The sequence below is a fragment of the Nuphar pumila genome, chromosome 7 (genome assembly GCF_984573655.1).
Source record: "Nuphar pumila chromosome 7, dmNupPumi1.hap1.1, whole genome shotgun sequence".
NCBI classification, from domain to species: domain Eukaryota; kingdom Viridiplantae; phylum Streptophyta; class Magnoliopsida; order Nymphaeales; family Nymphaeaceae; genus Nuphar; species Nuphar pumila.
Genome location: NC_143255.1, coordinates 8,882,157 through 8,901,008, shown reverse-complemented (window position 1 = coordinate 8,901,008; position 18,852 = coordinate 8,882,157). Strand labels below are relative to the sequence as shown.

General features: G+C 36.7%; 1 protein-coding gene across 2 annotated transcripts; it reads right to left on the bottom strand.

Annotated features, from left to right (window-relative positions):
* Positions 1-259: 259 nt before the first annotated feature.
* On the bottom strand, positions 260-10,198 carry LOC149831058 (TMV resistance protein N-like). 2 transcript variants are annotated; one of them, XM_090013644.1, is made up of 2 exons: positions 8,297-10,198; positions 260-1,761 (listed from the first exon to the last, which is right to left on the bottom strand). In XM_090013644.1, exon 2 carries the CDS (start codon positions 1,591-1,593, stop codon positions 580-582), a length of 1,014 nt encoding a protein of 337 aa, XP_089869770.1. In that variant the 5' UTR covers positions 1,594-1,761; positions 8,297-10,198; the 3' UTR covers positions 260-579. The 2 variants fall into 2 exon arrangements, with proteins under 2 accessions (XP_089869770.1, XP_089869769.1); XM_090013643.1 differs by lacking the exon at positions 260-1,761 and adding an exon at positions 3,535-4,320 and having other exon boundaries at positions 8,297-9,230.
* Between the last annotated feature and the right edge of the window lie 8,654 nt (positions 10,199-18,852).

Sequence of the window (18,852 nt, the reverse complement as noted above, 5' to 3'; positions counted from 1 at the left end):
TAAAAAAAAAAATTGCAATGGTCGCTGTGTAGGGATGAGACAGCTTGTCAATGTGTTGTATATATATATATATATATATATATATATATATATATATATATATATATATAGAGAGAGAGAGAGAGAGAGAGAGAGAGAGGTAAGGTGAAGTAGTTAATGGCTAAGGACGAAGAGAGAGAGAGAGAGAGAGAGGTAAGCTTATAAAAAGTAGGAGGAATCAGTGAAGTCGTTATTTTTTTTTTTTTTAAGTTTTTTGAAATTCTCGTTACGTTAACGAAAGGTTGGTCTGGGCTTGAAACCCAATGGTCGAATGGGTTTAAAACTCATTCGATGCATGACCTGATCAGCTTCCGCAAGTGGGGAACCACACACGGTTTCCAATAATTCATACATATCACGAAATGTGCTATACCAAACACTCTAATAAATCTCCGACACCTAATGTGTTAACTCAATCAATGTCTCAATAAAAAAAAGCAGCAGCTGTAACCCAGTCTACATACCATGAAGCAAGAAGGTACGTACCTGATGCAATATGGGAAGCATGTCAAAAAGCACCTTTTTTGAACATTACAACCTTTATAAAGACGGGAGGCTTTCAAGGCCTGGAACATCAGTGAGATTCTCGAATTTTGAGAGTCTCAATTCCCCTAACTGCTTCAGGTTTGAGATGTCTGATATTTTGCTCAAAGCAGTACAATTTGAGACATCAATGGTAACAAGAGAAGAGGGAAGCGGAGGAAGAGACTTGAGCCAAGAGAGGCCACACAAGGTAAGTTGTTTTAATTGGGAAAGGTCACTAATAAAATCCACATGGAGTTCCTCAAAGTCTCTTGAAGATAGCTTAGGATGGATATTCGGATCTCCAACAACGTGTAGCACTTGCAAAGATTTCAAACATCCAAGGGAATCTGGAAATTGTTCAAGCAAATTGCAAACCTCTAGGTATAGATGAGTTAGGTTCATTAAGTCCCCTAACGAATTAGGTATCCCTTTTATCGAAGTGCAGCCCTTCAGGTTGAGCTCTTCCAAAGATTCCAACATTCCAATAGAATGGGGAATTTCATTCAAAGAGTGACACTCTTCTAGAGATAAACGACGAAGCTTCTTCAAGTTCCCTATGGAATCAGAAATCCCTTTTATCGAAGTGCAGCTACTAAGATCGAGTCCTTCCAAAGACTCCAACCCTCCAATGGAGTTTGGTACTTGCTCCAATGATTTACAGCCTCGTAGAGACAACCCATAAAGGTTCTTTAAGTCTCCTAATGAATCGGGTAGCAGCCTTAATGAACTATAATGATCAAGATTCAGCACCCGTAAAGACGTGAATTTTCCGATGAAGATTGGTAACTGTTCCAATGATCTGCAGCACTCTAGAGGCAATGGAGGCAGGTTCCTTAAGCCTCCTAATGAATCAGGTATTCTTCTTAGGCCAGAGCATCCGTGAAGGTCAAGACGTTCTAGGGATTTCAAGTACCCTAGTCGTTCTGGCAGAAGAGAAATTCTACGGCAATTTTTAAGGACGAGGACTTGAAGCAACTTCAGCTCACACAGACTGTTAGGTAGTCCTTTTAGTTCCTCACAGCGCTCCATACTCAAGAAAACTAGCTTCTTAAGACTCCCGATTGATTTATCAATTTCTTCCAGTGACAAACATTCATCCAGCACCAACCTTTCCAGGCACTGGAGATGAGTGAAATCAGGAGTGCGGACGAGTTCTTCACAGCCAGTGAGATCGAGGACCTTTAGCCTTGGAAGCACCTGCAGATCAATATTATTATTATTATTATTATTATTTATATTAACAAAAACATTATATGCATAAAAAACATATGAGAAACTGGGAGTAAAAGAAAAGGCGACCTTGGTCAATGTTGTTCTATCCCTAGGATGAACACATACATGCATGTGACTCAAATTCCCATGACCAAATGGCCATCACTCATTCTTGGTACCTTAATCAAAAGGCACAAAACGTGTTGGCTCCACCTAAAATAGGCATTTGAATCATGGGATGCTTGCCGCTTTTCCATATTTGATTTTGCACACTGAAGATGGAAATGCATCATTGTTTTTATTCTTACTATGTTTGTGACTACTAGCCATGTTACCCATTGCTCGAAAGCGACCACCATGTGTACTTAAACCAAAGCTCTTGAAACTTAAATTATTTAAGAATTCTAAGCCATACTTCTGATCTTGAAACTAAAATGTTATTGACACTCACCTACCTTAAAGGCTCATTGTACCCTCATACTTAAACCAAAACTCTAAGACTTAGACATTGATCCTATCTTCGACTTATCTTGATTCTCTAGAAAGTTCCAACCCATGTGTTTTATATCAAGACCTTATTGAAACAGACATAGTGACAAAAGTCTTTCTTATTGAAACAGACATAGTGACAAAAGTCTTTATCGGCAAAATGTCGTTTTTAAAAAAGTTGCAAGAAATTGAAATTTTTTCATAAATCTCACATTTTTTCGGCAAAAAATTGGCAATAAAAAAATAAATTAAAAGTATACAAAATATTTTTATAAGAAAATATTAATAAAAAAATATTTAAAAATAAAAATATGCATTTTTTACAATAAATAGTCATTTAAAACGTAAATATCATGTTTAAATTGCTGTATTTTTATGCGTTTTTCATAAATCTTGTGATATTTTAAATATCTAGCCAGAAATTGCCTTTTTAATTGTCACATTGGTAACACGCGTCATTGTGCACCGTCACCATTACTTTTTTTAATAACTGCAGTCATGGCCGTCTGGAATGACTGCCACAGGCGTATGAACATTAATTGGTAGGGTAGAAAAGTCGGGCCCTTTTAAGTCTCTCTCCCATCTGTTGTTTTACCTTCAGAATTCAAATGTAGAGGTGTTTTGGACAAATCTGACCATATAGATGTAATCCCCACCGTTGAAAACGATTTCTGAGTATAATTTTGAAAAACATCATTCAAACATGATTCCTATCAAATACACTGTGGATGCATCTATCAAGTCTGATTGAGAAGATGCAACCTGCACTTGTACATTCTACTAGGTGCTCTGCTCTTATATATATATATATATATATATATATATATATATATGCATTTTGAAAACCTCTCATGCTTACATGTTGCAAATACAAGGTTTCAAAATGGATGGGGGTATTGAATTTTTGGCCGCAAGAGTATAGGAAACTTATATGGAATGGGGGTTTTGGATTTTTTGCCAAAAATGAATGGATTTTGCAAAGCTGTGTTGGGTTTTATGTTGTAACTTAGGTTTTTACAGTTTCTTTTATGTTGTTTACTTGTGTTCCTGTTGTGGTGGGGTCACCCCTCGTCACCAACTACCCCTACCCTACCTGTACTAATTCTTCCTAACCTCTTTGTTTTATCTTCAAATATATATATATATATATATATATATATATATATATATATATATATATATATATATATATATATATATATATATATATATATATATATATAGAGAGAGAGAGAGAGAGAGAGAGAGAGAGAAGTGCTCTAAGAAGGCTAGAAGTAATCCAGTATCTAGATTCCATTGTTTGACTGAATTTACCAATGCCAATCTAGGCCAAGTTTATTAGCTCAATATTCACTCAACCTATGCCTATGAAATCAATCTTGTGTTACTTTCTCAGACAGATCTATAAACTCTGCCTTTGGTTGGTCGTTCCCAAATGCATGTTGACTGAATAGCTAAAGTGAATACCCAGCGTTCAGTTCTTCAACGATATAAATTTGGTCTTCCTCCAGTCCATGCTTTACGAGTACTTTTTTATCCCTTGTTGTAACAATAATCTTACTTCCGGCACCAAACCATTTCTCTGGCTTTGAAGATTTTCCGTCGCCTATAAATGCATCAAGTTGCAACTTGTTATCCACGTCATCAAGAATTAGGAGAACTTTCTTACTACTCATTCTCTCCTGGATAAAGCTAATTCCTTCTTCAACAGTATTTAGACCTTTATTTTCTCTTAAAACGTCATAAATGAGCTGGGATTGTAGTTCGGGAAGTCCCTTATGGTGCTTGGCACTCTCGCGAACATCTGAGATGAAGCAAATACTACCATCATAGCTAAGAGATAACTTGTTACAGACGTCCTGTGCAATTGTCGTTTTCCCAATACCACCCGGTCCATAGATTCCAACCACACAAACACCATCAGTTTTCCTCTTCAACATTTCCATCACTTGGTTTGTGCGAGAATCGATTCCGATAGGCTTTATAGGAAAGCGAACCGTCCTTAATAAATCAGAGACTTTTTGGCATATTTCTGTGGTCAGTTCTGCCTCAGTCCTGCATGCCCGATAAGAGGGTGTCTACTTAAATTGACAACAAAAATAAGTTACGCCAAAACACGCAAACACACAAACTATATATATATATATATATATATATATATATATATATATATATATATATAATCACTAGAATATGAAAACTGAAATATGAGAACCAAAATATGAGAACTAGAAATATGGGCATTTTCAACACTTTATTTTATAAATCCAACCATGTGGATGTGCTTAGCATGCACGATGAATTTGCTAGTAATGAACCATTGGATCATGTATTTTCAATCAAAAATATGTTTTTTTTTTATTTTTCAATATTTATGAAGAACATGAGCCGTTGATTTTAAAGCCTTAAAAAAATCTCACTTATGCATCAAAATCAATTGATGAGCATGTAGATCATATCCATACGATTAGATTCAAGAGAAAAAATAAAAAATTCATGAAAATTGTAGCACGTGCATTAGTTCTCATATATATACTAGAATATGAGAACTAGAAATATGGACATTTCAACACTTTTTTTGCAAAATCCAACCATGTGGATGTACTTGGAATGGTGAATTTGCTAGGAATCAACTATTGGACAGTATTTTTGATGAAAAATATAATTTTTGAATGCTGAAGATTATGAGTCATTGATTTTAAAGCATTAAAAAAATCTAGTTTATGCATCAAAATCGAACTATTCAAGAGTGGGTTCTTATAAAACCAGACATATAGATGATCTGTACAGTAAGATTCAAGAGAAAAGTACAAAAAATCCATGAAAATTGCACTTCACATATTAATTCTCATATTTTCAGTTCTCATTTTCTATATATATATGGCATGGTAAATTTTGTCTAAGAAAGAATGTTACTTTATATATTGTTATAAAAAATGCACCTTAAGGCTCAGAGGGCCACCTCAGGCACAAACTTGAGGCGCAATTTTTTTTTTTACTTTCCAACAAGATTTTTGAGACATAATCATCAAAGTTTTTGTAGGTTAATCTCATATATTTTTCAGTTATTTCAGTTATGTAATAAGTTTCTTAATATATTCCTATATTTTAACTTTTGTTGGTTAATCTCATATATTTTTCAGTTATTTCAGTCATGTAATTAGTTTCTTAATATATTTTAACTTTTGTTGGTTAATCTCATATATTTTTCAGTTATGTAATCAATTTTTTAGTTATTTTTATATGTTAATCTCAGATTTTTTAAAAAGAATCTCATATATTTTAACTTTTGTAGGTTAATCTGATATAATTTTCAGTTTTTCAGTTATGTAATCAGTTTTTTAGTATATTTTAACTTTTGTTGGTTAATCTAATATATTTTCCAGTTATGTAATCAGTTTTTAGTTACTTTTATATGTTAATCTCATATTTTTTAGAATAATCTCATATATTTTAACTTTTGTTGGTTAATCTCATATATTTTTCAGTTATTTAAGTCATGTAATTAGTTTCTTAATATATTTTAACTTTTGTTGGTTAATCTCGTATATTTTTCAGTTATGTAATCAGTTTTTTAATTACTTTTATATGTTAATCTCATATTTTTTAGAATAATCTCATATATTTAACTTTTGTAGGTTAATCTTATATATTTTCCAGTTATTTCATTTATGTAATCAGTTTCTTAGTATATTTTAACTTTTTTTTGTTAATCTCATATTAATCATTTTTTTAGTTACTTTTATATCTTAATCTCATAATTTTTAGAATAATCTCATATATTTTAACTTTTGTAGGTTAATCTCATATATTTTCCAGTTATGTAATCGGTTTCTTAGTATATTTTATCTTTTGTTGGTTAATCTCGTATATTTTTCAGTTATGTAATCATTTTTTTAGTTACTTTTGTATGTTAATCTCATATATTTTTTAGTTATTTATGTAATCGGTTTCTTAGTATATTTTATTTTTTTTTGTTAATCTCGTATATTTTCCAGTTATGTAATCAGTTTTTTAGTTACTTTTATAAGTTAATCTCATATTTTTTAGTACTTATTTGAGATTTTCTATTTCTTATTGGTTGTTATTTCATCAATAAATCATTTCTTTATTTATTTGTATTTTTATATATTTTTTTATAATTTTTTTAAAGTTTTTTTAAAAAAAAATTGAGGCTTAGCTTTACGCCTCGAGGAGCACCTCCCTAGGATTTGCATATGGTTTTTATTGATTTAGAGAAGGCATACGATAGAGTACCTAGGGACGTTCTCTGGTGGACAATGATGAAGAAAGGTGTTTCTCTCAAGTACATTAGTATAATTAAAGATATGTATGAAGGAGTAGTAACCAATGTCCGCACGTGTGGAGGGGTGACAACCAATTTTCCGATAACGGTTGGGTTACATCAAGGATCTGCTTTAAGCCCTTTCCTTTTTGCGATAGTGATGGATGAGCTTACGAGATCAATTCAAGAAAATGTACCGTGGTGTATGTTGTTTGCTGATGATATTGTTTTGATTGATGAGTCTAGAGCTGGGGTTAATGCTAAGTTAGACTTATGGAGACAGACATTGGAAGCTAGAGGTTTTAAGTTGAGTAAGAGTAAGACTGAATATATGGAATGTCAGTTTAGTAAGCAACGAAGTAGGGATGGGAGTGTAGTGAAGCTTGGTGAGCAAGAAATACCGGTGAATGATTATTTCAAATATTTGGGATCCATCATTCAAAAGTATGGAGAAATTGATGAAGATGTAAATCATAGGATAAAGGTTGGGTGGATGAAATGGAAAAGTGCAACTGGAGTGCTGTGCGATCGTAGAATGCCATTGCGGTTGAAGAGAAAGTTTTATAGGACGACTATTAGACCCGCTTTACTATATGGTACGGAATGTTGGGCGGCCAAGAGACATCATATTCAAAAAATGAGTGTAGCTGAGATGCGGATGCTTAGATGGATGTGTGGAAATACAATAAGAGATAAGATTCGGAACGAGGAGATACGAAAGAAGGTAGGTGTTGCACCCATTGAAAATAAGATGCGAGAGAATCGTTTACGGTGGTTTGGACATATTCGGCGAAGGCCTAATGATGCTCCAGTTAAAAGGTTGGAGAAATGGGAAAATAGATTAGTTAAAAGAGGTCGGGGTAGGCCTAGGAAGACTTGGATGGAGATGATCGGAAAGGATATGAATGTTTTGAACCTCACCGAGGACATGGCATTGGATAGAAATGATTGGAGGAAAAGGATTCATGTGGAAGACCCAAAATGAATTTCTTTTTTGGTTCATATCGCTGACCCCAATTGTTTTGGGATGAAGGCGTAGTTGTTGTTGTTGTTGTATATATATATATATATATATATATATATATATATATATATATATATATATATATATATATATATATATATATATATATATATATATATATATATATATATTGGAGGTAAGGCTGGTAAATAAACCCCGTTACTAATTGGTTCGTGATCAGCTCACATAGGTGGTGAGTCGATCCATGAACAGCTAATTTAGCTTAAACGAGTCGAGCCTGAAGTCAATGTGTTCAACTTGGCTCGGCTAAAGAGTTATTTTTTGAATTTTTTTTGACGCACGGCATGCAGCCAAAAGTCTCGTTCGATTATACGGGTTTTCTTATATATATATATATATATATATATATATATATATATATATATATATATATATATATATATATATATATATATATATATGAATTAACATGGAAAGTTTTTACACAAGCCAGCTCTTGTTCGGCTTCTCATTCAGGGATAAACTGAGGCATGGGCCGAGTTATGAGCTTAGTCGACTGGCAGACGAGTTGAGCCTGAACATGCTCTGTTCGGTTCATTCGACACATTTACTAGCCCTAATTGGGCGACCTTGTGGCAAAGGGATGGTCTTGGCCAAGAATCTATACCCAACCACCCTAATAAGCTTGTTCCCTTTCTCATGAGAAAATCACACACACAAACAAAGAGAGAGAGATAGAGATAGAGAGGTTGTTTACTGACCCTTTTGTGTCAAGGAGACAATACCCAGAAATCTCCCCAGCTCTTTTCAGGGCGTTTCTGCACTCATTAAGATCCAATTCTTCATTGCTCTCGTGCTTTTTAAAAGCGGCCTCAAACGATCCCGTTTGATGTTTGACATCAGAAGGAGAAACATCAAAGAACACAGGAATGATTGGCCTCTTTCCTTCAGCCTTTTCGTTTATCTCCACCATCTTGGCTATCTCCTTTAAACACCACTTGGAGTCTGCATAGTTTTTGGAGAAGATGGGCACAAAAATCTTTGATCGCTCGATGTACTCGAACAGTTCACTGATATTTTTGCCTTTTTCCAACTTCTCACTGTCTATGAAGGCTGATATGCCACGCTGAACCAGTTCTTTGTGGAGGTGGCTGGTGAAGCCCTTGCGGGTGTCCTCCCCTCTAAAACTTAAAAACACCTTATAATCATATGGACCCTTTTCTGATGACATCATTGATGAGTCTGCTGCCTCGTCCTCCGTTCTCTTCCTTTTCTCTATTTCCCCCGTCTTCTGCTCACACAGGCAGAGCGATTGTCTTCCTTCTTACGGACAGAAAGACTATATGGGAGTTACAATGGTTCTACCATCCTTTTATAGCAGAGAGGAAACACAACCATAAATCCTCTCACCATCTTCCTTTAATTCATTTGTTTCGTTCATTATTGAAAGGAAAGCGCGAGGAAGCTTCCTTAGGTCTTGTTTTCTCTTGCTTCGCTTTCTTATGAAACGTCTTTCCAGACCCCCACACGGTTTTGTTGTTAACATTTTTAATGCAGCCATGGAGCCTGGCCCCCATCAACTGCTGCAAGTTAAAAGTGAGAGTGGTTTGTGTCCAACACATGCTGCTAGTTACAATGGCTCTACCATCCCTTTATAGGTGTGAGTGGAAGCACAACCAGAAAACCTCTGACAATGCTTTGGTTGGAAAATGGCGTCAATAAATGAAAAGGTTCTCTTCTAGGAAAATGATATCATGAGCAATGTTGGTTTTCAGAAAAGAAGCGGTGATAGTTGCTTGCTGCCACGTACATGTCCTGTCCAACGTGTAAAATCTCATCTACTCTTTGGAATTAGTTGCAGGAATGCTGGATTTTTGCATAACCGACGGCAGGGCATTGATTGTTTATTGGGCATGTTTTGTCCTGCTTCCTATCACCATTATGCCAAGACTGGTGGTGGAAAACGCGTCACCTTGTGTTTGTTGCAGGTTCAAAACCCAATGCTACAGTTGTATAACTGGTAGGGTCTTACTGACTGTCACCAACTTGCCTTTAAAAAAAGACTCGATAGAAAAGGCGTTTAAAGCTTGCACAGATTTTTCTAAAACCCACTGCTGTCAATGAGCCTCGGCCCCACCACACCTTGCTAGGTAGAAGTGCCTCGGTAACATAAGCTGAGAGCCGAGCTTCATTTTTTATTTTTTTTAGAAAATTGAACTTTTTATGTTCATTCACCAACAGAATTAATTAAAAATAAAAAATTATTTAAAACAAAAAAAAAGTTTCATGAAAACAGTTTCCGCCAATTCTTGTTTTTCTATCGGGGTAGGGCGAAGATCACTTTTTCTCGTAATTTGTTTAAAGAAAAATAAAGATATTTGTCACATTTGCAGTGGGGCCCACATAAAGTGTGTGGGGGTGACCACCAGTTTGAGAAAAGAAGTCGTGGTAGTTGCTTGTTGCCACGTCTATATTCTATTCTACCCCCATTTGAAAATCTCATATAGTGATGTCAACAAGTTGGATCTGGGCATTGCCGAATCCAACTCAATCGGATTTGGAGTCGGATGAAAAAAGAAAAAACTGAATCAAGATCCGGCAAGACTAAAATCCAATGTTTACAGTTATTCGGATTCAGACATTAGTCAAATTCGTGTTTTAATCATATTCAGATTTTAGTCAAACTCAAACCTTCACTGCTTTGATGGCATCATTGATGGGTGTGCTGCCTCGTCCTCCATGCACTTCCTCTTCGCCATTTTTTCCCTTCTTCTACTCACACAGTCACAGCGATTGCCTTTCTTCTTCTTCAGGACAGAAAAGCTAATAAACGGGAGTAACAATTGCTCTATGGGTCTTTTTTGTTCTCAACCTGCCAAGCCTGATCATGTCAAATCAGGTTATTTTTATGGTTAACATGTCAAACGGGAGTAACAAACGCCATTTTTATGATGGGTCCGATTAGACCCGGGTCCGAACCCAGTATCATCATGTCAAATCAAGTCTGGTTCTACTTCTGTCTAAATCCAGATGGGTTACCAAAAGTTTTAAAAAAAGAAAAAAGGTGTCATAGTTGCTTGCTACAACGTGTATATTCTGTCCCATCTAAAAATCTCATGTAAGGATGTCAACAGGTCAGATTTAGGCATTACCGATCTGATCTAATTGGATTCGGAATCGGATAAAAAAAGAAGAAGATAAAACTGAATCAGGATCCTAGTAGCAATATTTGCATTTAATCGGATTCAGATTTTAGTAAGATTTAGATTTTAATTTCAATGCAAAAATCTATACCGAATCCGAATATGATTTTTAATCGAATCCGGATTTAGGTATTACCAAATCTGATTTAATTGGATCTGACCTAATTGGATCTGATCTAATTGGATTCACAATCGAATGAAAAAAAGATAAAATTGAATCTGGATCCGACTACCCTAAAACATGATATTTACACTTAATCATGGTCTCATGTTACTTGCCTTTCTTGCACTTGTTTTCTCTAGCTCCGGCTTTACCATTATGTCAGACCCATGGAACAAGCGTTTGCAGCTTGTACCTTACTTTGGTCCATCACTCGTTTACCTGTATAGGGACCCACCATCACCTACCAGGTATAAGTGAAAGTGGGTTGCATCCACGATAACAAAAGCTTAGAATGGAAAAATAACACCAAAATTTTTTCTTGTGAGAAATTGAACTTTTTATTTTTCTCAAGTTTCATTAAAAAATAAAATTAATTAGAAACAATTTTTTTCTATAAAATAAATTTCTTGAAAATAGTTTATGCCAATTTTTTGCCTTTCTATTGGGATAAGGTAAAGATCGTCTTTTTGTAATTTTTTCAACGAAAAATAAAGATATTTGTCACATGTATCCAACTCTAGGGTTAGACTCGCATGCTTAAATCTAACACTTTAAAAAGAAATGTTGCAACTTCAAATTTACCTATTCCAATTCCCCAGTTTTTCAAGACATTGTTCTCATGCTTAAAGTTCACTCCTTTTCTTGTAAGCATCTAGATCCTCCACTGTAAATGCAGCATAATGGGCCTAATTGTGCTAGCTGGTGCATAAACACTCATCCCAAATTCAGTAGGAAGAATTAAGCACATTGGAAAAGATAGGTAAAGAGAAATCACCCAAAAGAAAAAGGAAAAATGACTCGACTTTGCAATTAATATATTAGAATCTAAAGCACCAACATCATTGATTGAAAATTATAGAGTTGGGTTCAAAAAACAAATTTGAATTTGCATACCTAAATTTAAATTCCACTTCAAAGATGAAATTTAAATTAAAATGTAACTTAGATATTTGAAATCAAATTAAAATATAAAATGAGGGGATCAACTTTTCTCAGAAAAATCAGAATTTTTATGCCCCAAATAATAATCGTGTTGTGGTGGCTTGTCTAGAGGATAAGGGGGAGGTTGTTTCAATGGACGTGCACCTCTCCCTAGTTCCTCAAGCAGGTCATCAAATGACTCAAGTGCAGTCGGTTCCTAGATCATGTTAGTTTTGTGATAAGGTCGGCCATGTGGGCAAAACATGTCAACAAATCAATTCTGAGTTTCAATTTGGTCCTCCTGATGCTTATCATGCATCTTTGGTGGTGATGGGAGATGATTCATGGTACCCAATTCAGGTGCCTCACACCACTTTTCACCCAACTTGAATGCTTTAGTGATTCACTCGGACTACCACAACTTTTATTGCTAGTGTTGTGCTTTCAATCATACTCTCATTGAAAGACCAACGTTTCTGTAAGACCCTCAATTTTTTAGTTCAACTCTAAATAAAATTCATGAGGCATTTTCATATGAAAATAATATATGAAATGAAAATGTGAATCGAATTGATTCCTGCGAGCTATATGTACTTAGGATATTCGTATCTTCACGAATATATGCTCAAACCGTCAGGAAGTCATAACTTTCTTCCTGAACAAAATCAAGAGATTTGTACGAGCCAACTTTCTTAGTCAATATAAAGAAAATACGTATTCAAAATTTTTTGAAAAAAATTTGCCGAAAACTCAAAATTTTTTGGGACCCATAGAAATATTATTGGGTCCCACAGAAACATTTCTCAAAAAATATCTTGTGAGACCCATGAAATATCCCATGTGGGCCCCACCTGAAAAGGAACCTCTTGAAATTTTTTAGAAGACAAAGGCATTAATGTAAATGGGAAACTTGGGGCTCAAGTTTCATGGCTTATAAATAGAGGAGTCCCCCCTTTAGAAAAATCATTCAACCCTCTCTCTAGCCTCATTCTCTCTCTAAAACCTCCCCCAATGATCTTAAATGGGTATGAGCCTACCTGACCTGGTCTGAGCGTACCTAATTTGGTCTGAACACACTTGACCCGGTCCAAACTCAGTTGAATTGACTTGAACCTAGTTGAGTTTTAATTCAAAGTCAAAGTCAAAATCTCCTTTGATCCCAAACCCAGCCTGCTTGGGATAAGTCTGAACCTGCTGAATCCAGTTGATTTGGACTGAACCCAGTTTGGTTCAAACCACTAAGATTGAGCAGCTTGACCTGCTCTACCTCTTTCTCAACTAGGTTGACCTCGTCTGACCTAGTTGGACATTTTGAAAGAATGTTAGAAGTTTTCAGAGCATTCTGAAGTCATTCTATATCAATCAGACGGTGAGAATGATTCGCTTATTACTATCTTTCAAGTATTTGCTTGCTATTGAGTTGTGATATATATTGTATATATTTCAAGGATAGTTTCTGACCCTAATCCTTGGATACGCCTTTTAGGACACTTCGATGTCCACCCACGTTCCTTGCGACTATCGTTGGATATAGCTTCTGCTTATGGCTTATGGCGTATAGCTTATGTGTATTGTATTGAGATTGTCGTCATGTTATATAATGGCAAGGCACCTGCTTTCTGCAATTTAAATTATGCATTTAAGATTGTTGTCACGTTGTATGATGTCAAGGTTCCCTACTTTCTACAATTTAAATTATGCAATTAAGATTATCGTTGCGTCGAACGATGCCAAGACTCCTGCTTTTTGTATATATATGTACTTGCATTGTCAAGATATTTTGTTAGGTTTCTCCCATCGAATCATATATGATGCACTCCTATTCGCTGTCATTGTATAAAGTACAAGCTCTTGCTTATATTACATATATGACACATAAATGAGAGTTCAAATAGAGATCAACTCCAAATCGTCAATGTGATTGCTTTGTCGCTCTTTGTTCAAGATTTTGCTTGATGAAAAAAGTTCTTATTAGAAAGGCTCCATTTATGCAAAACTGCTTTTTCATAAAGACTTAAGTCATTTATGTATGACCTAGCTTTGGCCTGACGGTTCCAACGAACTTTGATGTATGCAGAGTCGACACAACAGTGTGCATCCATCCCCGAGTTAAGCATAGTGATTTCCTCATCAAAGAGGGGAGATGCTGCTGAAATTGTTAAAAGAAACGTGTGCTTTCTCTGTTAAAGAGAGAAAGTGCTGTTGAAATTTCTAAAATGAGTTCAGAAAGAATGTTGCATATCATTCCTTCATACAAAGAAGGTGCTACCCAATTCATTGATTTACTTTCTACAAATTAGAAAGGATCGACACACTTCTGCCATCGAAGCAGAGAAAATGCTGTCGAAATGGTTGGCAAAAGAGTTGCCTGAATCAATTGAATGACACAATGATGCCTGTTGTTAGAATGATGTCAGAATGACTTATCTCCCTTTTGCCTCTAAAGGCACCTTACTCATAAGGGCCACTACGCAAAAGTAGCGGTTGCGCCTTGACTAGGCTAAGTACTAATTGCGATTATATACGTCGAGTAGCCGATCCGTTGAGATTGTGTCATATGCATGCTCATTGAGAAACTGATAGACAACTAGACTCGTAAGGGCCGTAGTGCTAGAGTACGTTGTCCACCCAAAAGATATGAGATGCTCGTGATGACCATGTTAGGGACATACTGATTTGGGGTCAGGTACATCTCCTCAGTAGTTTCCATATTGGCATGTCTTTTGACAAGTAATCGTTTAAACCGGCAGACCCCTTCAGGATTTCTCACCAAAGAAGACGGTGATGGTGCGACCTTGAGTGATATGTATTACCTTCGAACCTGATAGAGCTCTCGATGACCTCCGACACTCAGAGCAAGGAGGTCATAGTCGTCATTAAACATCTAAGAGTTGGACCCAACAAGTGCAGTAGCAGGATGCATCCGAATATCACTACAAGAAAATACGTTGTTAGCGACGGAATCTTTCCGTCACTAGTTAGCGACGGATTAGCGAGCGACAAACATCCGTCGCTATAATTAATGAATCTTACGAAAATAGCGACGGAATATAGTTCGTCGCCTAGTCCGTCGCTAAGTAGCGACGGATGTTGCGACGTATTGTTTTGTCGTTACGGTCGCACGATTTACCGACGATGTTCGCGACGGAATCTAGTCCGTCGCTAAGTAGCGACGGATGTGGCGACAGAATATCATCCGTCGCTATTTTCGTAAATTTGATTTTATGTTGGCTTAGCGACGGAATTAATCTGTCACAAAGCCGTCGCTAACTTTCGAATAACCCTAATCTCAGGCAGCTTTTCCTTTTCTTCTTTCGCTGCTCCCGCTGTTCGCCGGTCCCACTCCCGTCGTTCGCCGGTCCCACCGTCCGCCGCCCGGAGAAAGGTAAAGGATGCCCCCATGCCGTTTCCGGCAGGGGGTTAACCCCCTCCCGGTTCACGCAGGGGGTTAACCCCCTGCCAGAAAACGTAGGGGATTAACCCCCTGCGTCCCCTGCCGTTTTCGGTATGAGGTTAACCCCCTCCCGTTTCCGGCAGGGGGTTAACCCCCTGCGTTTCTGGCAGAGGGCTAACCCCCTGCGTTTTTCGGCAGGGGACCCTTGCCCCCTGCTTTTCCGGCAGGGGGTCGACCCCGGCAGGGGGTTAACCACCTGCCGTAACAGGCTGGGGGTCGACCCGCTGCCCGAACAGGGGGTCAGTTAACTCCCTACGTTCCGTAAGGGGGTTAACCCCCTATGTTCCGTAAGGGAGTCGACCCCCTGCCGGAACATCAGGGGAGTCAACCCCTTGCCAGAACAGATTTTTTTCGTGGTGACTTCATTTTAAAACAGTGTTTTTTTGTGCAGATTTTTCAACGGAACCAGCTCGTGCTCAGCCACCTGTGGTAAGTAAGTGTCAAAAACAATGCAAATCGGGTAAATACCCGTGCTGAGTAAGTGATGCAAGCGTATCACATGTTATTTAATTTATTAGATGTAACACTTTATTGTTCACACACTCACTTAGTTATTGATATTTAGGGTTGCTTCGTTGGAGTTCGGAGATCATGCTGAGCATGATTTTAATGTATGAATATTGAAGTGTTCTTATTTTTGGAGTACGGAGTCCATGCTAGACATGGTAGTAGTTAGTGCGATATTGAAGTGTGTTTGCTGCAGATACATGTTTGCCATTTATTAGATCTGAATGATTACGATGTATTACAATGTTTGATGTAATTGTATCCATGCTTGCATGTAATTTTCAATTTGATTATGAATTCCATGTAAAATTGTATAATGAAAGCATGTTTCAAATGATTGTATCGTGTCATGAATAGTTTGCACATAAAAATATTAAGTTATCAATGCATGCATCAAAATTCTTGTTATTGTATGACATCATATATTGCATGATAAATTTGATATGTTCTTCATCGTAGCATTCTGATTGTTCTCTTTTAATTCATTAGGCTATTATTCGTAACATCATAAGAAAATGACTGCAAACCGTGAATGGATGTACCGTAGGATAGTGGACAATGAGTTATCGCATAAATATATGGATGATGTTGACAGTTTTATTGAATTTGCAACGGCAAGTGTCAGTACAGTGGATCCCACAGGTCAGATTAGGTGTCCCTGCAAGATTTGTAAGAATAATCGATTCGTAGAAGCTCATGGCGTTAGACATCACCTATACAGGAAGGGTTTTGTGAGTGATTATCAGAACTGAACGTTTCATGGAGAAGAAGTTAGAAACGATTTTGATGCACGGGTGAATGTGGTGCATGATAATCCATATACGAATTTGATATTTGATGTCGCAGGAACAGAACTGGGTTCTGCTATGAGTTCTAGTGATGTAAGAACTGTTGTAGATGAAGAATCACCAAACGATGCAGCTAGTAGATTTTATGATTTACTTAGAGATGTTGATGAGCCACTTTAGAACGGTTGTGAGAGTCATACTATCTTGTCTGCAGTTCTTCAACTAATGAATTTGAAGTCCGAGTATAATTTGAGTCAATCATATTTTGACCGTTTGTGCATGATTGTGAAGAGTATGTTGCCCAAAGATGAGAAATTGCCACAAAATTTCTATCGTGCGAAAGTTATGGTCAACGCTCTATGTATGGGTTACAAAAAGATTGATGCTTGTCCAAATCACTACATGTTGTATTTCAAGGAGTAGGAAAACAACATATCATGCCCGTCATGTGGGCATCCTCGGTTCAAGCCAAAGACAAAAGGCAATGGTAGCACGAGATCAAAGAAAGTTTCATACAAGTCGCTCCGCTACTTTCCTATCACTCCTAAATTGCAGCGATTGTATATGTCTTCAAGGACAGCTAAACACATGAGATGGCATGCAAATAAAGTTCGACACGATGAAAACAAGATCACGCATCCTGTTGACGCTGAAGCTTGGAAGCACTTTGATTGTATTCATCAGAACTTCGCAATGGAAGTGCGAAATGTTAGACTCGATTTATGTACAGATGGATTTAATCCATTTGGGGGTAGATCAACTCCATACTCATGCTGGCCAATATTTGTAACTCCATACAACCTTCTACCAAGCTTGTGTATGAAACGTCCAAATCTTTTCTTGTCTCTGTTGATCCCTGGTCCGACCTCACCTGGCCAAAATCTTTATGTATATCTAAAGCCATTGATTGATGAACTAAAAGTACTGTGGGATGACGATGTTACCACGTATGATGCCCACAAAAAACAAAATTTCAACATGAAGGCCGTTGTTCTATGGACAATCAATGACTTCCCTGCATATGGTATGCTATCTGGTTGGAGCACACATGGGAGGTTGGCTTGTCCGTACTGCATAGAGGATTCTAAAGCTTTTAGATTGAGGCATGAAAGGAAGCATTGCTGGTTTGAGTGCCATCGTCGATTTCTACCCAGCGATCATCCATTCCAATGACAAAAGAATACGTTTAAAGCAGGCACAACTGAAACGGAAGGTTCATCCTCAAGATTGTCTGGCATAGAGATTCTAAGAAGATTGCGATACTTTCCAGATGTATTAACAGATGCCCGCAGTCCTACACCCTTCCGTGGATTTGGGAAGGATCACAATTGGACGGAGAAATCTATTTTTTGGGAACTACCGTATTGGCCGACCCTATTGATACAACATAATTTGGATGTGATGCATGTAGAGAAAAATGTGTTTGATAATGTGTTCAATACAGTAATGAATATTAAAGGAAAAATGAAGGATAATCTGAAGGCCCGTATGGATTTAAAATTAATATGTAAAAGACCAGAATTGGAACTCAAAGAGTATAATGGCAAAGTACTGAATCCAAAGGCAAAGTACGTGCTCGGACCTGATCAAATAAAACATGTATGTCAATGGTTGAGACAACTGAGATTTCCAGATGGATATGTCTTAAGCACACATACGAGCATGATAGAATCACATATAGAGTTTTTTTATTGCCTTAGAGCACATATGAGCATGCTATAATCACATATAAAGTTTTTTTGCCTGCCTTAGAGCACATATGAGCATGCTATAATCACATATTCAGTTTTTTAACTGTCTAAGAACATATATGAGCATGATAGAATCACATATAAAGTTTTTTTGACTGCCTTAGAACACATATGAGTATGCTATAATCACATATTCAGTTTTTTGACTGCCTAAGAACACATATGAGCATGCTATAATCACATATTCAGTTTTTTGACTGCCTTAGAACACATATGAGTATGCTATAATCACATATTCAGTTTTTTGACTGCCTAAGAACACATATGAGCATGCTATAATCACATATTCAGTTTTTTGACTGCCTAAGAACACATATGAGCATGTTATAATCACTTATTCAGTTTTTTGACTGCCTTAGCACACATACGAGCATGATAGAATCACATATAGAGTTTTTTTATTGCCTTAGAGCACATATGAGCATGCTATAATCACATATAAAGTTTTTTTGCCTGCCTTAGAGCACATATGAGCATGCTCTAATAACATATAGAGTTTTTTTATTGCCTTAGAGCATATATGAGCATGC

Bases quoted from the DNA above. Each gene is read 5' to 3' on its own strand.
- LOC149831058 (XM_090013643.1), bottom strand. From the start codon at position 8,769: ATGATGTCATCAGAAAAGGGTCCATATGATTATAAGGTGTTTTTAAGT. The intron at 4,321-8,296 runs GTCAGTAAACAA...TCGGGCATGCAG, and splicing joins TGTCTCCTTGACACAAAAGG to GACTGAGGCAGAACTGACCA.